An 18,464-nucleotide genomic window follows, 5' to 3' on the forward strand; every position below is an offset into this window, starting at 1 on the left:
TTAAGATAATGAGTGCGCCATAAAAATATTCATAAAATCTAAGCAGACTGTTTGTAGGTCTCACAGAAATGGTTTATGGTGTTGACAGAGGAGAGGAAGAAATAGTTTTCTGTCTGTTCAGCAGCCATGTTGGCTCCATTATGCAATGCATGAGACATTATTTGTTTTGCTCATCAGACCAGCCATCTACAATATTTAATTTTAATTTTCTGTAACTGTTGTACTTAACTACTTTGAAAGACTCAATCCTTTGGATAAATGGAAAACTGAAAATCTTGACTGTAGAGTGCAGAGTGCTTTGCACAAAATACAATTACAAGCAAACATGAACTGTCAAAATACACATATCAAGTTTTCTGAAAACCAATTTAGTTTTACAACACAGCAAAAATTGTTGATAGTGGAAACAGTGGGGAAAGAAATATCTTTTGGCTAAGTCTCATAAAAGATTATGCTGTCAAAAAGTTTTGATTCCTACCTCCCAGCATGAAATTCAAGATCTAGTTAGTTACTCAGACATCCAATGCACAGACACAGCTGAATGATAATCCAAATAGGAACTGACTTCCTCAGTTTCTCAGTTTCAGAAATAAAATCTTCAGTTTAAGATTAAGATTTATCAGTAAAGTCAGTAAGTCTGCTGATTTTGTGGTTTAATAGGATATTTCAGTTTGAGGTGAATAATAATAGTATCAGGTGATTTGGAAGTATATTCTAATTTACTGAGAATAACAGAATTCACAAGATTTTATGTCTCAGAATGGCATATGAATTCAGTGTTTAACTGAAGTGTTCCTATTTTTAATTATTTTTGTTTATTTCAAGATATGAATGTCTTTGTTAATAAGTTTATAGTATTTATTTCCATCTACGGAAACCAAGTAATGCTAGGAGACATTTAAAGTTCTTTCCTACATTTGTCCTCTTCATACTCCCTTATATACTGTATGCAATTATGTATACTACTCCCTACTACACAGTATCCTTGTTTCCCTCAGAGAGCAGCTGATATCTGAGAATGCACAGCTCCAGTTGACTGACACTAAAATCAGAAATGCTCGGTAACTCTCTAAATTAAAATCCCACTGTCTCAATGTAGACACCTAATATTAGTAGACAATTTGAAAATTTGGATTCCTATCTTACCGCACCAGCTAAAGAAAAGTTGGAAATAGCTGTATTTCATGTTATCATGCTAATGGCACAACCCAGCTCCTGCTGCTGTTGGCTCAAGGTTTGGGAGACCAGTGTTAAACCTTTTGCTTTGTGAGGAAGGGTGGCTGTCACAATGTCTGAAGGTGGTGTGGATAGATAGCAACATGGCACCTATGTGGGCACATTGAAATGTGTAGACAAAAATATATTTTTAGAAAAAGATTACTTTAAGAGAATTGCAGTATTCTACAGGAAGAGCTTTTTCAAAAGAGTAAATATCAGTAGTTTCTTTTTGATCTGATATTTTAAGTTAAGACATTTTTTTACTTTTTAAATTTGAGGGTTTATGTGTCTTGCAGATAGTGCAATGAATAGTTTATTTCCTTCACTTTTTAAAATTTTGATTTTTCGTTTTGCAGCTTTAAAAATTTTTGAAACTTTGGAAGAGTTAGTGGAAAAACAACTCTTTGTGGAGTTGGAGTTGTTTTGAAAAATTAGAATGGATTTTCTAATTTTGGACCTTTAGCAAAGGTGAAGTAATAGGGAAAAGCTGAATTTTAAAAATCTCCTCAGGTTCCAGGAAATATTTTAGTTTGAACACTAGCAAATGGACAAGCTTCAGTATTTTGTTTTTCCATGTTTTTAATCAGCTCTTTTTTTGACAGAGCAGTTGATGGAACACTCATTCATTCCAAATAGCTAAGTAGGATGATAATGGAAGGAAATACTCAATTCCAAATGTAATTGGGAGTGTGCTCTTTATGGTGAGTGCCTAGGCAGGAGAATAACTGCAGAGCCCTGGCAGTAGATGGGGATAAGATACTGCTCTTTGTAGAAACAGAGGATCAGTTGACATTCTGGGCAATTCTGGGCAATTCAGATATGTGGTGAATCTGAGGGAATGGATGATAGGCAAGATTTTGGAAATGTATTCTGCATTTTCTATACTTTTGGACAATACCATGTAGTCCTGATGGGCCGTTGTTAGGGCAGCTGTGGTTAATCATCTGTGAAATACAAGACTTATGGGTAGAAGGAGATACCTACTGTTTGGGTGGAGGGCTGAACTATTTCAATAAATACTTGGATATATGCATCCTTATTAAGACAGTGCTACAGATCCTTCAAGAGTTTTTATGTTAATAGTGTTTTGGAATGTATTTCTTTATGCTCGGTAAGGTTTTAGTGTCGTGATGGCTCTCTGTGCTTCAGGGATGTCTTTCTCTCTCTATTCAGTCTTCCATGTCTTCCTCTGTAATGGCATTGGTCTGTGTAACTGTTTTCTTCTGTTGAGGTTACAGTGACACTCCAGAGCTGGCTGATAGGATTTCCCATGAAGCAAACCATCTCACATAGCTAGAAAATCTTATTTTCATTAATAATTATTCTGCCCAAATACATATTTAATTGAACAAATTATGTGCAGCTATAGTAAACTATTGTATGTTCTAATTTACTAAGGTGTATAAATAATTTATCCGTATTCTGTGCAGTTTATTTTATGGCATTTTGGATCCACATTGTTCTTTCAGGGGAGTATCTGGCTGTTATTGCAATTATTGTTTTATTATTATTTGCTTTGTCTGGTTCCTGTTTTTGTGGTTCTTCACTGGTTTGTTTTTCCTTTAATATAATTTTGAAAAAGTCAATATTCTTTGTATGTTGGTGCTCTTCACTTCATTACTGCATTCTGGCTACTTTTTCAATACTATATGAAAAGTATAACTGGGAATGCTTTTGCAATAGTTAAATTTAGAGATTGATAAGATGGCTAGAAGACCATGTAAATGGATACAGGTATAAAATTACAATATTTCCTTTTTGTACTGGTTGAATTTCTAACAGAAAAGGAATGTAATTTATAAAATTAATCTATTTCCTTGTACAGCTGAACCACATAAGCACTTCAGTAGCTTTTCTATACATATTCAGTTTATAAAGCAATAAAAATATAGGTATATTAATTACAGTTGTAATATCTGTAGCATATTAGAAAGCAGATATTGTACATTGTGAAGGACATGATATGTCAGCATGTTGGGAATATGAGGTCAGGTATGAGACATGCTCCCCTTCCCCCTTTCAACTTTTCCTTTTCCCTTTCTTTTCTCCCTGTTCTACCTCTACACAAGTAAATTGCTGTTGCTCTAACATTACAGCCTAGAAAGTTCTAGGTAATGCACACAATGTGCTTATTGCCCTCCATTTTCCAAGGCAGAATATGGCACGTGAGAGTCCATGGTGCATGGTGGTAGATATTCTATCCCTCTTAGGATTGTGATATTCTGGAATATTTGTGTTTCTTTTGTAATACAGAGCAGAAGCAAGTTGAAGATCTATTTTTGTTGTATGTGAGTAGGTCACATTCTGGCACCCATACACTGGGCTGTGCAGTATTGCCTGTGCAGAGTAGGGGTCCATGTAAGCTGCTGCACCTCACAGAGCACAGGAGCACATCAGACAAAACTGGTGATCCAGACTGTCAAATTTTATATATCCTCTTGCTTTGGTGTGAGAACAGATGACTTCACACATTTTATGGAACAGATTTCTCAAGCATCTGTGCATGCCAAGTAAGCAAGGAGGGTGGCAGAAGCATCATCACACTGCCTATCTCCATACTTTTGGTACATTTCTTACGGAAGTGAAAATTGAGTAGCAGCTTCTTTCCATCACTTTGAAATAGATCATTAATCTTAGGAAAACCAAGCAGAGAGATAAAGATCATTCAAATCTGTCAGATTGCTGTGGTGGTTGTGACCTACTCCCATGCTCCTGTCCCCTTGCTGGCCCTCTTAGATGTCAACATGCCCTCTTGTTTCTGTTCATTCCCCGAACTCAGTACCCATTCTATGCCACTCCATTAGCTGTTGCCCTAAGCCGAAGATGGAGAGTGGTTGGTTGGAGTCTATAGCTATTCCAGGAACATAGGAGTGTTGCCTATACTGATGTAGTCTTGATGTAGCCACTGGAAGCCACAAGGCTGTATGTGGTCACAAAAATAAGAGTTATAAATGCATCTATGTGTGCAATGCAACTACTAAGTTTGCTAGATGCTCTAGATCCCATTTCATGCAAGGATTTTCTGTATATACCATATGTCATTTCTGTCATGATTACTAGAGAACTGAAATACATCGATTGTACCTTCCCCTCCCTAATGCTAATACCAGATAGCTCTAACTTTCTTTTAATAATTTTAAAAGTATTTAGGAGGGCTTTTAATAGAAATGCCTCTTAAAGTTGCAATTTGCTTTACTTGCTTTACTCTAGAAAGCAACCAAAGCTGTCAGTGCGTGAACTGTACTTGTTTCTGTCTCTGAATATGCATCTACAATCTTCCTGAAAGAGATGATCAAGCTGAACTTATGTTTCCTACCCTGCTTTTAAATCACACTTTGCTGACCTGCTCCTTTTGTTAATGTTATTTCTAAATCTATTGTGAATGTTATCTGTAGACCTGTAAAGTGAAATCCTTGCTCCTGGGGAATCAGTGGCAAAATTCCTGCTGACTTCCCTAAGGCCAGAATTTCTTTCACAGGGTTTTGATGTGATTTGGTAACAGATTTTCGGATTTAATTTATGCATTGCATTAAAAAACTTTGTGTTAGATAAATATGTCATTGGTGTAAAGCTGTGTTTAAAGTAATAGTTGTGTGTCTTTGTTTTTACTTTTGGTCTTTTAGTTTCCAGCGTGTTGTCCTTTTTGGTTTTGTTTTATTGCTTTTTCTTTAATTTTGCTTACCAGAGCCAAAGCCTTAGTAGAAGAACAACGCCTTTTGTTCCTAGGGTTCAGGTAAAGACTTCGTCTGCCTGACAGAAACTAAAGTTGTGTTTTTTTCTTTTGTTTGTTATGGAAAATGCATAGTAGGAAAACGTTACATTATAGTCCGTTTTCCCATATTTTTAGTGTGTTGCTTTAAACCATATTAATGAGTTTCATGTCATCTTGTGAGCAGCTTGTAAGATTCTGCATGGGGGTTAAAATATTAAACTAAAATTTAAAGAGACAACTAGTTTTTTTTGCTGTTTACCCAATATTAAACCCATACAGGTTTCAATAGTGATAATGGCTATGCCTCCCACATACAAAATGTGTGTACTGTTTAAGCAGTAAATAATTTTGTGCTTGAGTCATTATATAAAGATGAATGTCTCTTTAAATCATTCATTATCATTTACTTAACACATCCTTTTTTGCATTTTCCAAGTAATAGTAGCGCCTCGAGTGGAAGACAGGCAAAAAATTTGTACCTTGTTTAAAGAAACAAATTCCTTGTGTATGAAACTTGGGTTTTGTATTTTAAAAGTACATCAAAATAACCAAAACTCCATTTAAATAAAAAATTATTTTTCCCAATTGTGTACTGAATAGATTTAGCTTTGATATTCTCTTTAGGTACAAGTTGTTTGCCTTTTTTCATTAGGAAACTCCTAACGTACTCTAGATTAACGCAAAAGTAGGTTTTACTAATATGTTACAATGCTTATCTTGCTTTGCTGCATGTTTTTCAATTTTTTATAAATAGAATATGATCTGCTTTGATTACAAAATATGGAGATGTTAATCTTTTTTGTGGAAGCTGTATAAATGTTTCTCTTCTTTGGTCAGTTGCTCAAGGAAAGATGTAAAGGATGATCTAAATGATCAGAATGAGATGACTAAATTTCATCTTGAAAAGGAAAAAAGATAATATATATATTTATAAAGGAATTCTAAATAAGACTGTAGGAAATGGTTTGGTTATGAGTCATATTTGATAAAATACTTTTTTTTTTTTACAATATATTATTTCCTGAAAGTAGTCCTTACAACTGCTGAAATGTAAATTCAAAATAAAAAGTCTAAGACAAAAATTGAGATTAAAAAAGTAACGTCTTAATAGTATTGTTTTAGGTTAACATATTATTACATGCTACTAACATAAACTGGCTTTGTATTAAAAATTTAAAACATTCTTTAGCATGATTAAGAAAGTTCATGGTAATGAAATCAGAGGGGTACAAATTCAATGAAAAGTTGTTAAGTAGTTAATAAAGGTAATGTATAAGACATAAGTAGTCCTTTAATAACTTTTAATAATTATTTTCTTTTTAGCTATTTGCAAAATAAATTAAGAAAGGATATGACAATTGATTATTCAATATAAAAAGGAAACATCTGCCTGAAACCTGCATGTTTCATCAAATACTGTAATGTAGAAGTAACATGTAGTAGTTCCTGTAGTAGTTCCTTATTTTTATCGCATAGTATAAAATAAAGAAATAGACATAAAAATTGCCAGTTCTACTTAGACTAATATCCTCTAATTAAAAAAATACTTTGATAAAACAATTATGGTAGTCATTTAAGAAAACAAAACACGTGTAATGCTTGATAGAGAATATCCAGCAAGATGTGAAAGTGTATGAGGCTTACTCTCTCACCTCTAGTTGGGTTATTTTTGATGGTGTAGGTAAGAATTGTCTTTAGCCTCAATTTTGTTGCTCCACAATGTATGTGGAGTCATTGTGGATCTCTCTTAACAGTTTTTTTCAGAGCTCAGTAGCAGTCAAAGCTAAACATAATGTCTGTGACAAGAGTTCCTGAAGAACTCAAACTTAGACCTTGACAACATCTTTACAACTAGACTGAAACCAAAAGTCTCCCATCTGCCCACTTTTATTAGGGATGGCAGATAGTTTGATATGGATTCATTTAAGCCATATTTATGGTGCAGGCTGCAGAGAAGAACAAATTCTTCAGTGATCTTTAAACAAGAGTGTTAAAAGCAGTCCAGCAGCAGTGCAGAACTCTGGTTACTTTTTTGGCACGAGAAGCGAGCTAACGCTGAGCTCTGGGCTGTTGTTTATGGTTGTCAGGAAGTATCCCTTACATTGTGGGCTCTGGTATAGCTGTGTCTCTAGAATTCCCTACAAGAATGAGGATCTCCAAACATTTCTGTTTATACCTATTTGTTTCATTGCTTTCAACAGTGAATACACATCTTTATTCTTGCTTGTATCTTCTTTACTTCTTAGTCTGAAACTGATCCTGGTGATACATGTCTGGCAGAATTTCCTCTTCTACACTTCTCTCCATGTCATTCCATTCATTTTCTAGCTCTTGTATCACTGAATAATTTAAAACCTATGGTTATTATTTTACTGGGAAGAAAAACATTCAATTTCCTTTTTCGCTACCATGCACCCTTCTCCTGAACTTTTACTAATTCCACAGTACTTGGAAAACTGCTTATTTATTTCCTGAACTTTTAGATTCAGTTTAGAATACTAGCAATTTTCTAACTTACAGAGTGATGCTTTACAATGTCTTTGCATGCAATGATCTGTTCTTAAATTTGTGTTTTCCATGCTGTATCTCGTTTACTTGGAGGAGCCTCCTTTAGAGATAGGGTTGCCATGAAACCACTGGGTTTTTTCTAACTTCAAAAAATTCAGACATCCTTTTTGCTTTAATACAGACATCCTTTTTGCTTTAATTTGAACATGTATAAAATATACATATGCATGTATTTGGCATTATTCAAACCAGGATGAAACCACTAAAAAATAAATTTTAAAAGAAATCTAGATTAGGGTAGCCTAAATATCTCCATAATTTTCTGCCCTTCATATCCCAGAATCTCTTCAATTTGATAGCCTCTATTTGTATTTTTTCCAGCATATCTGACAGCAACTGAAGCAGACAGCAATAGTAGTTTGGTTTAGCAACTGTCAGTTGGGTTTTGTTAGAGGTATGTTTAACAGCATCCAAAGCTCATCTCAGCAACGCCGAAGACTTTACTACCGCAAGGCAGTTTCTGCATCTATATAAGCTTAAGTCCAAATAAAATTATTGCTGTAAGCATTTTTAAAAATAAACTGAGAATTGGGGCTTTCTTTTTGCAACAGATCCTGCTGGTGTATCTCTTGTTTCAGAGTAATGCAAGAAAGAAAGAAAAGTAGTATCTTAGTTTCAAAACATTACACTAATAAACAGCTATGTAGGTTACATGAAAAATTTATAATGAAAAACAGAAGTACAAAAATGCTTGGCCAGACGTCTCTCAAACCCAGTGATGAGTAGGCTGTGGTGGTAGTAAACAAGCTGTGGGGCAGGCAGTCTTTCCCAGTGGCACAAGTTTTATCTCTTTTCCATGAGCTGTGAAGCAACCCTTATATGACAAGTAAAGAAATAATGTCTAGCATTCAATTAAAAACTTCAAATATTCTCTGTTTTTTAATCTAAAGTTATCACTTAAGATATGGTGTACCTGTATGTGCTGTACACAAAACCACATTAGAATTGCATAGTTAAGCAAACAGTCAAGCACTCATGAGGTAGGAATATAGGAAGTGGCAATAATAATAGTACTATCTAGATTTTCTTAACTGATTTCTCTTATGCATATGTATTAGAGTGTAGGTCCTAATTAAATGATTACTTCTTTTCTAGGACTCTGACCTCAGTTAGAGCTCTGAATAAAATTTCTAGCTAAGAAGAGATCTAAAATGAAAAAGGATGAAATCTAGTAAACAGAATTTATATGCTTAATTTATATAAGTCTGAGGTGCCTTGAGGAGGTGCTTAGACTTGTACAGTTGAAGGAAAGAACTAAGTACCTTAGTGTCTGCAGTAAGTGATTCAGCCGAAAAAAGGACACCTATCCCCATCAACTCTATTTGAAACTTAGGCTATTCCAGAGGGTGACTTGATTCTTCAGAGGGAGTTGTCTTCTTCTGAGGCTACACAGGACCAAACAGGAATACTGGATACCTGCACTCTCACTTCTTAGAATGTAACACCAGCAGTCATCTTTTATAGACTGTTCTCTGTGTAAGAGGCTCATTGCAGAAACAGGACATCTGTGGTTAAAACCCTATTTAGACTGAAGAGAATGAACCTGTCTCAGAAAAGTGCATTTATTATCAAGCTATTGCACATCCCTTTCTTCTCTGGAGTATGAAGTCTCATCTGAAGCTGAGATACTGTGTGGCTGGGAATATAAATGTGTGGTCATAGGAAAGAAAGCTTAATTTTACTGTAGCAGATTCCAGACCTGCTACTCAGAATGTGTATTGATCTTGTATTAGACCGCTATTGGTTAAAAAATGAAAAGATTCTACAAACCTGAGACCAGATCCTCATCTCTGTTCCCCCGATGACTACCTTCATCACCTGACTGCAGACGAATTCTTGTTTCTTGCGCTCTGCATAGCAAACCTGGAAGTTCTTTTTTCTTGCACTCCTATCTGGAAGCCTGTCTCAAGGAGCAACAAATGCACCGCTCTGTGGATGACAGACCATCTCACAATTTCAGGATGCATTGAATTTAGACGCCTGTTTGCCTGAATGTAGGTTGCAATGGAAGTTTATTCAAGAATTATATGCACATCTGCCTAGGGATGGAGCCTAGGGAAGGAGAGTATATGAGTGTATGTGTGGCAAATAATTTTCCAGGACTTCAACACCAAGTGGAAAGATCTTTAGAAAGCAATCAGGTTGGATCACTTTCTAAGTGACTTTTAGGTGCCTACATCCTAAATTATCTAGGTAGACAATGTCCTATTCAGTAAGTTTTTTACAAGTGTTAGCATCCATATTAGCATCAGCCAGCATGGTTTTCCTATAGTGTATTTTATATGTTGTAATTTTGCCTTTTCCTTCATTTAGATCAGGATTGCTTCCTCACAGTTTCTTAGGCATTCTAAGCTTTTGAAAGTGCTATTCCTGCATACGTAAAAAACTGCTGAATGGAGGGTTTGTAGATTCTGCTTTGTTATGGAGCTGCTTAATTCTTTCAGTGCTGAGCATCGCACCTGTACATTTTTGTGGGCCTTTCACCCTATAGCTTGAATAATTCAATGTTCTTCACTTTTTGGTGTTAGGAATCTTTTCTGCATGCAACTCAACAAAGCTATAAAAGAAAAAAATAATTTCCTCATCAACTTTTCTGTTATACATGTACTATCCCATGTTTATTTTACAACATAAAATATATTTAATATTCTATGAGGTATGGTAGGGTAGTCCTGCATTTATTGTTTAAGAATTGAGAAACTATGATCAGAGTCCGAGTCAGTCAGATCCTGTCCAGGCATAATACACACCTCAGACTTTAATTCCAACAGTTAGCACTGCAAATCAGGCTCCAGGGTCTCATGTCAGGCTTCTAGAAAATGAAGAACACACAATTTGTAAATGCCTTTTGCAATGCTTTAAGTGATCCACACCTCAATAAACAAAAGCTCTGGGAAAAAGGAAGGAATGGAATCCACTCCTCTTGGTCTGCATTTGTCTGTCTTAAATGCCTGTCCTTTCTCTTGTGAACAGAAAAAACAAGGTTCTCATAGGAAAATACCATACCATCCAAATATTGTCATAATACTTATGAACAGGAGAGTCAGAATTAGACCAGTCCTATTCCCAAACTCATTTTTCATGTTCAGTATGCTAGTCTAACTCCTTGTTTTTCATTTTCCTTTCCAATTTCCTGCCTTGACTTCTTGTCAGATTTTCTCTATGCAATATACTTTGCACCAGTTACAGAATGGCTGGTTCTTTTGTCATCTCATTACATTTCTCTCCTTCCGTCTAGTGTTGCCCCTCTTCTATGGTTCCCGACATTAGTGGCTCCATTCTTCCTGTGTTTCTTCAAGAAGCATCTTGTATCCTTTTGCTTTCTAGTAATTCTAAAGCAGTTTCTGATTTGTCCTGTCTTCCTTCTTCTAACCTCATGAGAATGCAATCCTGTTCTCTGCTCCATGGAATTCTTTGTCCATTCTCTCACTCCCAGTTTCTTCCCCTCTCTTTACATCCAAGTCAAATGACTTCTTGGGCTACAAGTGCCTGTGCTGTGTATTGTAGCACTAGCAATGTGAACACAGGAGAGAGAAAGCCTTCTGGTCATAATTCTGCCACCTGACCTTTCCTACAACAAGACAAATTACAGGGAAAATATTCCCATTATGTACAAATGTTTCCAAATTTTTTTCCAGAGCATTAAGAGAAAAGTAGAAGTTACAAGTCAATACAAATTTTGAGTTCTTGTTCCAAAACACAAATGTTAGGGAATCTGAAAGAAAGGGTGTCAGATGATTTAACTTTATGCTTAGAGTAATTCTCCAAACATTTTGGCTGAAGTTTTCCTGCAAAAATCTAGTCTGAAATAAATATAGTGAAGAAATATTTAGCCTGATTACGAACAAATAATTCTGGTTATACTTTAGGCACCCATGTCTGGATTATCTCACCTTCACTCAGTCACAGTTTGTGATAGTGTCTGGATCCCAAATATATTGCATTCTGCTTAAGCAAGGACAATTTTTCCCAAAAAAAAAACAGATGAAGAAGATTGTTTTCAGTGCTGTTCCCCTCAGGGTGTGAGACTAGCCAAGTCTGTCCTTTGCTCAAGGACTTCCAAGGAAGTGGGTGGAAACATTTAGTGTCCGAGAACATTTAAGTTGACTTGCACGTCAGAGGTCATTAAAGCTTTCTGTTGGATTCATACAGTTGGTGCAAAGCTTTCTATTTGTGATATCTAGCTGGATGAAGATACCTATTCTCTAGATAACTCTAAGTTTAGAAAAAATATTCACAAACCCCCTTGCTTTGCAGGAATGTAGCAACAGCATCTAAACCTCTTTTGAATCTAATTAAGGATAATTTCTCTCACACAGTTTTCTGCTTTAGTAGACATAGAGTCCTTTAACTGTTGGTGCCAGAAACCTATAAAGTCAGTAGCAGGGCCAGTGACCTGATAATAGAGGACAGGTATCTGTCCCTTTTTAATATCTATTCAAAGACTGCTGGTTGGTGGCTACAGGAGTTGCAAGGTCTGAAGTAATGGAGAAGGAAGAAGTACATGGCCACCATTGATTGAGTTGGTGTGTCCTAGTGTAATCTCACTTACTGAAGTATTAGGAATGGCAGAAAGCTAAATCAGCCTCTTGTTGGTGAGTCAAAAGTCTTCAGAATTGCATCAAGACCTTTCTTTAAGTGACTGAAATGCTGAAGATGGGGTGCTATGACAGCAGATGGAGACCGTGTCTCTGAAATGATGTGAGATGAGCGCCACAGAAAGTGCACCTTCCCCTGGTTTTGTTTGCCTTAGCTAGTGTATATTCATGCCTAAAGGTGCACTGTTGGTTAGGTGTTGAGATGGGCATTATCCTCTTTGATTCCTCTAAATTCAGGAAGGGTCAGTGTTTCCTTTAAATGTCATAGTTTGTCCTCTGTCTCTGGCAAACTCCCCATGAAAAGAGCCTCCTCTGTCAGCTGCAGTGATACCACCATGCAATAACTCCCTGGCTATTTGGAAAGCTTTGTTTTGTCCTAACTGTACCATTTCCCCCTTCCACAGTGAGTGCTCTAAAGCAGGTGTATCCTCTCCTTGAATAGGTTATATGCAGCTGTAGTATTCAAACTGAAATAGCTAAATAGCAGCTTCTAATGACTGTGGTAAAAAAGGATAGCAGACCAAGTCTAAGACTGATTAATAATAATTTCTGCAGATGAGTAATAGTAGTTTTTGCCTTGTTGTTGCTGAGTTGGACTGTGAAGAGGGTTGGACTACTGAGCTGCTCTCTCTTACAATTTTTGGAGGGCTTATATGATTTCAGCATGAATCTCTGCATCTTGAAGACCCTTTAGAGGTTTGAAATGTTTATGGTCTTATCCCATAGTCTTTCCAGCACAACAGGACATGAAAAATTCATTCATTCATTCTACATAAACTCCTTAGAAATGTATATATATGAATACCATATATCAGTAATGCAAGTAATACAATATCACTGCCAAGAGAGAATAATCCTAACCAGAACACCATGTGAAAAACAATTAGTATGAAATAATGTACTTATTGTACAAGGTTTTTAAAAAAGAGTAACTCCTGGTACATACTGCAGCTATTATAGTATTAATTTATTTTTATGCTTTATTATAAATGCAAAGTAGAACATTATATTTTCTGTATACATTTTCTAATATAAATAGAAGTTTATGAGCAAAATTAATTTTAAGAATTAATATGCTACTTTCTTGTAGAAATAAGTTCACTAATTAATATTTTCTCATTACAGATAAAACTGTGGTATGACAAGGTTGGTCATCAGTTAATAGTGACAATATTGGGAGCAAAGGATCTTCCTTCAAGGGAAGATGGGAGGCCAAGGAATCCTTATGTTAAAATTTACTTTCTTCCAGACAGAAGGTAGGGTGAACACAAAGACAAGGACCATTTGAGTAAGAATTAGTATGGTACTCAGATGGCACGCACAGCTGGGTTTACTGGTTGTACATATACAGAAAAATCTTACAGTTTGGAGTTTCTTTATTGAACATGCTGTGTAACAGCAATGTGTCTTTGAGCACTAAACACAAACTCAGTTTCACTGGATATTTTATTAAATACCGAATAGAAGAGGAAATGTAAACATATGTCATTGCGTGGAGATCTGTTGCTTGCAAAGATGTCCTTATTTCCTATGACAATTATTCCTGTCTAGTGCAAAGAAAATGCTATAAAGTTAGGTTCACAGATTTCTGGACTGATCAGTCCAGCAGTTTGTTTTGCCCCACCTTTATACAGCAAAGCAGAAGCAGGTTTGGCATCTGAAACTTATAGATTTTGTGTCACAGTATAAGTGAGGCTGAAGGAGACTTAGTTGAGATTTCCCAGATGCACCTTGAAAACTTCCCCTGAAGCACAGGACTGATATTAATCTGGACTGGCATTATATATGCATTTAGGGAAAATTAAACTGTGGTAGTGACCCTGAGTCCTGAATAGCTCCTTCATTTTTTAGTCCATGATTTTCTGCCATGTCAAATTAGGTGGTGGGAACAATAGCAAAGGGGATAATGTGTTCCCCCATAGAGTTTTTTAATTGATATTTCCTCAGATTGTGTCAGTAGGGGAAAATGTTTAGCTTTATTTTGTAGTGTATCAGCCAAATAATTCAAGGATTTAACTTGACTTAATATATAAAAGATTGACAAGTGGGTTGCTGAATCTGTAGAATAGGATGTAACTTCACAGTTTACATTTTTATGTCTTGCTTTTCCTAATATCTAAAGTGGGAAGATGCTAACTCTCTTCAGCAGGAATTAAAGCTATTCAGTATTTTGTAAGACACTGCTTTTCCACTTTCATTGTATACCATATGTTGATAAGAATAGTTTCTGTGGCTGCATAATTTGCTGTATAATTGATGACAAAAAGGTTTTGGATGGATTGTATTGGGGTCACCAATATTTGAACTGTTGGGCTATATTCTTAGTTTATTCAAATTGCTGTAGTGTGTTTGGAGATACTGAAGCTGTGCTAAACTGAGAATCAAGACTGCTTAAATTGTCTTATATGCTTTTTCAAGATTAATAAAGCTACTAAAAATGTCTGTGTTCAGAATGCTTTACAATGTAAGTTGTAATAACTTGAAATACATAAAAGAAAAATATATCATGAAATACTTTCAAGTATACAGATACAAAAAAATTACATAACATTAAATTTTATTATGCTTTAATGGTGTATTTATATGAAGTATTCAGAACATTTTTTTAAATTGTTTTATGTGTTTTCTATCACTTATGTAAGAATCAGCAATTTGTCTTATTGAACTGTTTTTTTTTTTTCTGATGTGCAAATTAATTTTCCTTTCCTTAGAGGTAAAGGCTAAGTAAGCAGCTTAGAGGTAAAGGCTAAGTAAGCAGCAACATATTTCTTGTGTAGTAGAAGGAAATGTGCTAGAGGTAAAATACACTTAAATGAGTCACACATTTAATTAGATGAAGATACTGAACTCTCTTTGATTAAACAAATTTCACTGGAAAAGCTTGTCCAATGTAACTTATTTCAGTTCGTAAGGGTAAACAAATCTTTAGTATAATAGAAATAATTATATTACTTGTTTTAACAATGTTTCTAAAAATATTATTTCTGAGTCAATATTTTGATCCAGCCTCTAAGTAACAGTTCAGAAATACGATAAATATACTACAAGTGCAAGTATTAGCAAATAGACAGTATCTGCATTGCCGTATTAAAAAAATCCACATAAATTAGTACCATAACTGCATTGCGCAGCAGTCAGCGGTTTTAAAATTAAGCATTGTTATGAGAACTCTTGTCAGTATTCTCAGTAGAAGGGGTGTGGGTGTCTTCCAGTGAAACTTGTTTCCATCAGAAAATATTAATTCTTTGAGGCAGAATTATTCTGCAAAACACATTGCTTTCAACAACATCCTGGAGCCAGAGTCAGGAGTTCCATGGTAGCCTTGCACGGAGATCTCATCAGGCTCTGGAACATAAGGCCCACTTCGTAGTGGAGCTCCACCTTTAACCTGGGTGGATCCTCGGGGTGACCCAAAGGATTTCAGAAGCTGTTTTGAGAACACTATTCCTTCTAGTATTGCTGAAAAAAGACATCTAACTCATTATTGGGGCTTCTGGTTTCCCAGCCGTGGAGCCCTTAGTCAGGAGAGCCCTGCACTGCCCACAGCTCCCTGACCATTCCTTCATGTAGGCCAGAAGCTCCCTCCTGCTCTGCAGTTTAAAAGTCAGCCGTTGTAGGATTGGAAGCTTGAGTGAACCACCTGGCTCATTTATCTGAAATGGAGGTTTTTTGCTATGCCCAATGTTGTCTGCATATGTGTTCTACTGTCGGACTGTGCCTCATGGAATTCCCATTTACAGAAGTATATTTTTCTTTATAAAATGCTGTTTCCAAACTAAACATATTAAAACATTTCTGTTTTTCAGGGAACTTTTAAAAATTGGAATTGGCACATGAGCTGGAAATCACCTAACAGTTTTTGATATGAAGTTATGAATTATCCTCAATATATGTACTGAGCTTTATTTTGTTATAAAGGACTAATCCTGATGTAGATTATAGTGCCCATAATACTACAAAAAATACTGCTGATTTAAGATTTCCTACTTACATTATATACTTACTGTAGTATAATGGTCCTTTGAATATTTTTAATATTTAATTGTTTTTTTTGCAGTGATAAAAATAAAAGAAGAACAAAAACAGTAAAGAAAACATTGGAACCTAAGTGGAATCAGACTTTCATTTATTCTCCAGTTCATCGGAGAGAGTTTAGAGAACGAATGTTAGAAATTACTCTTTGGGACCAAGCACGAGTTCGAGAGGAAGAAAGTGAATTTTTAGGAGAGGTATACAATTATTGGTAGAAATAGAGTTGCTCACATATTCATGTATAGATACAGTATCTTTGAAAAGTTATTAAATATAGCAAAGCAAAACTGTTTTAAATTATTGTATTTGTCTTTATTTCACTTATCAGTAAACAAATAGTGATCTTGCACTTATCAAACAATATTGATATGAGATTCTTTTTGTGTTTCTTCTGTTTTAGTAACAGCATGCACGTTTTCTAAATTTCTTTTAGAACTGTTAATTAAAATCCATATTATCCATAGTTGTGTTTTACTAAAATGTTGAAATGTTGCTGACTAACTTGCTACAAGATATTTGAATGCTGTAAAGGTTGTCATAAGGGTACAAAGGATTTGTGAGAGATTTTTGGTATATTTAGTGTTGTAAAAGGCACAGGAACTCTTTTCGTATTAAATGCAAGATTTTTATAAAACTTCAGACAATGTCCTTAACAATAAGAGAATAATAGAATAAAATTCATGAACATACCTATTTTAAAATGTTATGTTATGTAATGCTTTCCTACTTTTAACCATGTTTTCCTTTTTAGATTCTTATTGAGTTAGAGACAGCATTACTAGACGATGAACCTCACTGGTACAAACTTCAAACGCATGATGTCTCTTCATTGCCACTTCCCCATCCCTCACCGTATTTGCCACGCAGACAACTCCATGGCGAGAGTCCCACACGGAGGTTACAAAGTAGGTTGTTAGTTTTACACTGTGTATAGTTCATTTGAATTATTGTAGATGGGAAGCTGACAGAATTTCTTTGTTCTTTTGTAGCTGTTATATATTAGATCATTTATGATTACTTATGAGGGGCTGAAATGCTACAGACGGTGGTGTTGAACACTGTGCAATACACCAGTTTTTTCTTATGTGGCTACCCAGTTCAGCTCCTGAGCTTAAGCAAATAATCTTGTTTTTTTTCAGTGTGCTTTTTTAAAATCTTGCCTATCTCCTGTATTATTTCATTGATTAACCAAAAGTGAATGTGCAGTACCTTTCTCTTTAGATCATACTTATAAAACATAAAGTGACCTGTATAAAACATTGTATGTAGCTAAATCAATACCATGGCCTGTTGCCTTGTTTTGATACTATTTTATGTTACATTCACAAATAGAATTTCTTTTAATATTCTGTTTTGTAGAGTTTGGTATACCTGATCTGCAGTAGTTTGATGTTATCAGTAGATATTTTGAAAGTAGAGTATATATAGTATGCTAATAAAAAAGATACAGAAGAATAAGACAGTAAAGGGTGAAAATCTGTTTCCTTACTAATTCATTGCTTCTCTAGTTTAGCTGCTTAGTTATGTCAGTGATTTAAAGCTATCCGTCACTGAATTAACTTTATAAAATACCAGTTGACACTGCTATTAAAACCCAAAAAGCCCAAAAACCAAAAACTATTTTTAAGAATTCTTTGGGGTTTTTTGAGTCATTGTATGTGAGTGTGTGTGCATATGTTACACACAAACTCACAGAAACTTATACATGTGTAGCCATGAAATATCCAAAGCTTGGATATTTGAAATTATAATTATAATTCATTGATTATGAAATATCCAAAGCTTGGATATTTCATATGTTTTATGTGGGTTCTCTATTAAATAATACCTTGTATGTAAGCTTGGATATTTCATATGTTTTATGTGGGTTCTCTATTAAGTAATACCTTGTATATAAGCATTTCAAGTAGCTGACAGTTTTTGTGACTGTGCACTGGGTGGTGAGAAGGATTAAAATGCTCCATATCATAATATTCTGAGATAGATACATTAACAGAGAGTAACAGTGCATAGCCTTCAAATTGTACAATTATACTTATCCACAAAAAGCAGGAAAGAAAGGATAGTTAACAGGTAAGGAGTTCTGTTTCCATCCAGTCCTCCTCATTCTTCTCAAGTACTGTGACTGTTGTTTAAGCAAAGTTTTAAAATTATTTTTCTTCTATATTTTCTGCCATCTTGTGACATATTTTAGGAAGTTTAATTTTCCATGTAAAATTACTTTTACAGACCAGCTGTACATTTCAGTATCTGTTTTATGTGAAGTTAGTGAAATTCTGGTTTTCAGGAAATACTCAGTCCTGCTAACAAGTGCTGTGTGTTTATAGTAATTCCTG

General features: G+C 35.1%; 1 protein-coding gene across 18 annotated transcripts in view; it reads left to right on the plus strand.

The window, feature by feature from the left end:
* RIMS2 (regulating synaptic membrane exocytosis 2) overlaps window positions 1–18,464 on the plus strand; it is a 473,080-nt gene that overhangs the window by 254,029 nt on the left and 200,587 nt on the right. For 12 of the 18 annotated variants that reach the window (XM_086741150.1, XM_086741149.1, XM_086741136.1 and 9 more), the window contains 3 exons: window positions 13,222–13,352; window positions 16,154–16,325; window positions 16,880–17,033. In XM_086741150.1, coding sequence (XP_086597276.1) covers window positions 13,222–13,352; window positions 16,154–16,325; window positions 16,880–17,033 — 457 coding nt within the window. Of the gene's footprint in view, window positions 1–4,903; window positions 4,952–13,221; window positions 13,353–16,153; window positions 16,326–16,879; window positions 17,034–18,464 lie in introns of all 18 variants that reach the window. The other 6 variants (XM_086741147.1, XM_086741134.1, XM_086741135.1 and 3 more) reach the window with 1 other exon arrangement.

This window comes from Chlamydotis macqueenii, chromosome 2 (genome assembly GCF_036417535.1).
Source record: "Chlamydotis macqueenii isolate bChlMac1 chromosome 2, bChlMac1.mat, whole genome shotgun sequence".
NCBI lineage: Eukaryota > Metazoa > Chordata > Aves > Otidiformes > Otididae > Chlamydotis > Chlamydotis macqueenii.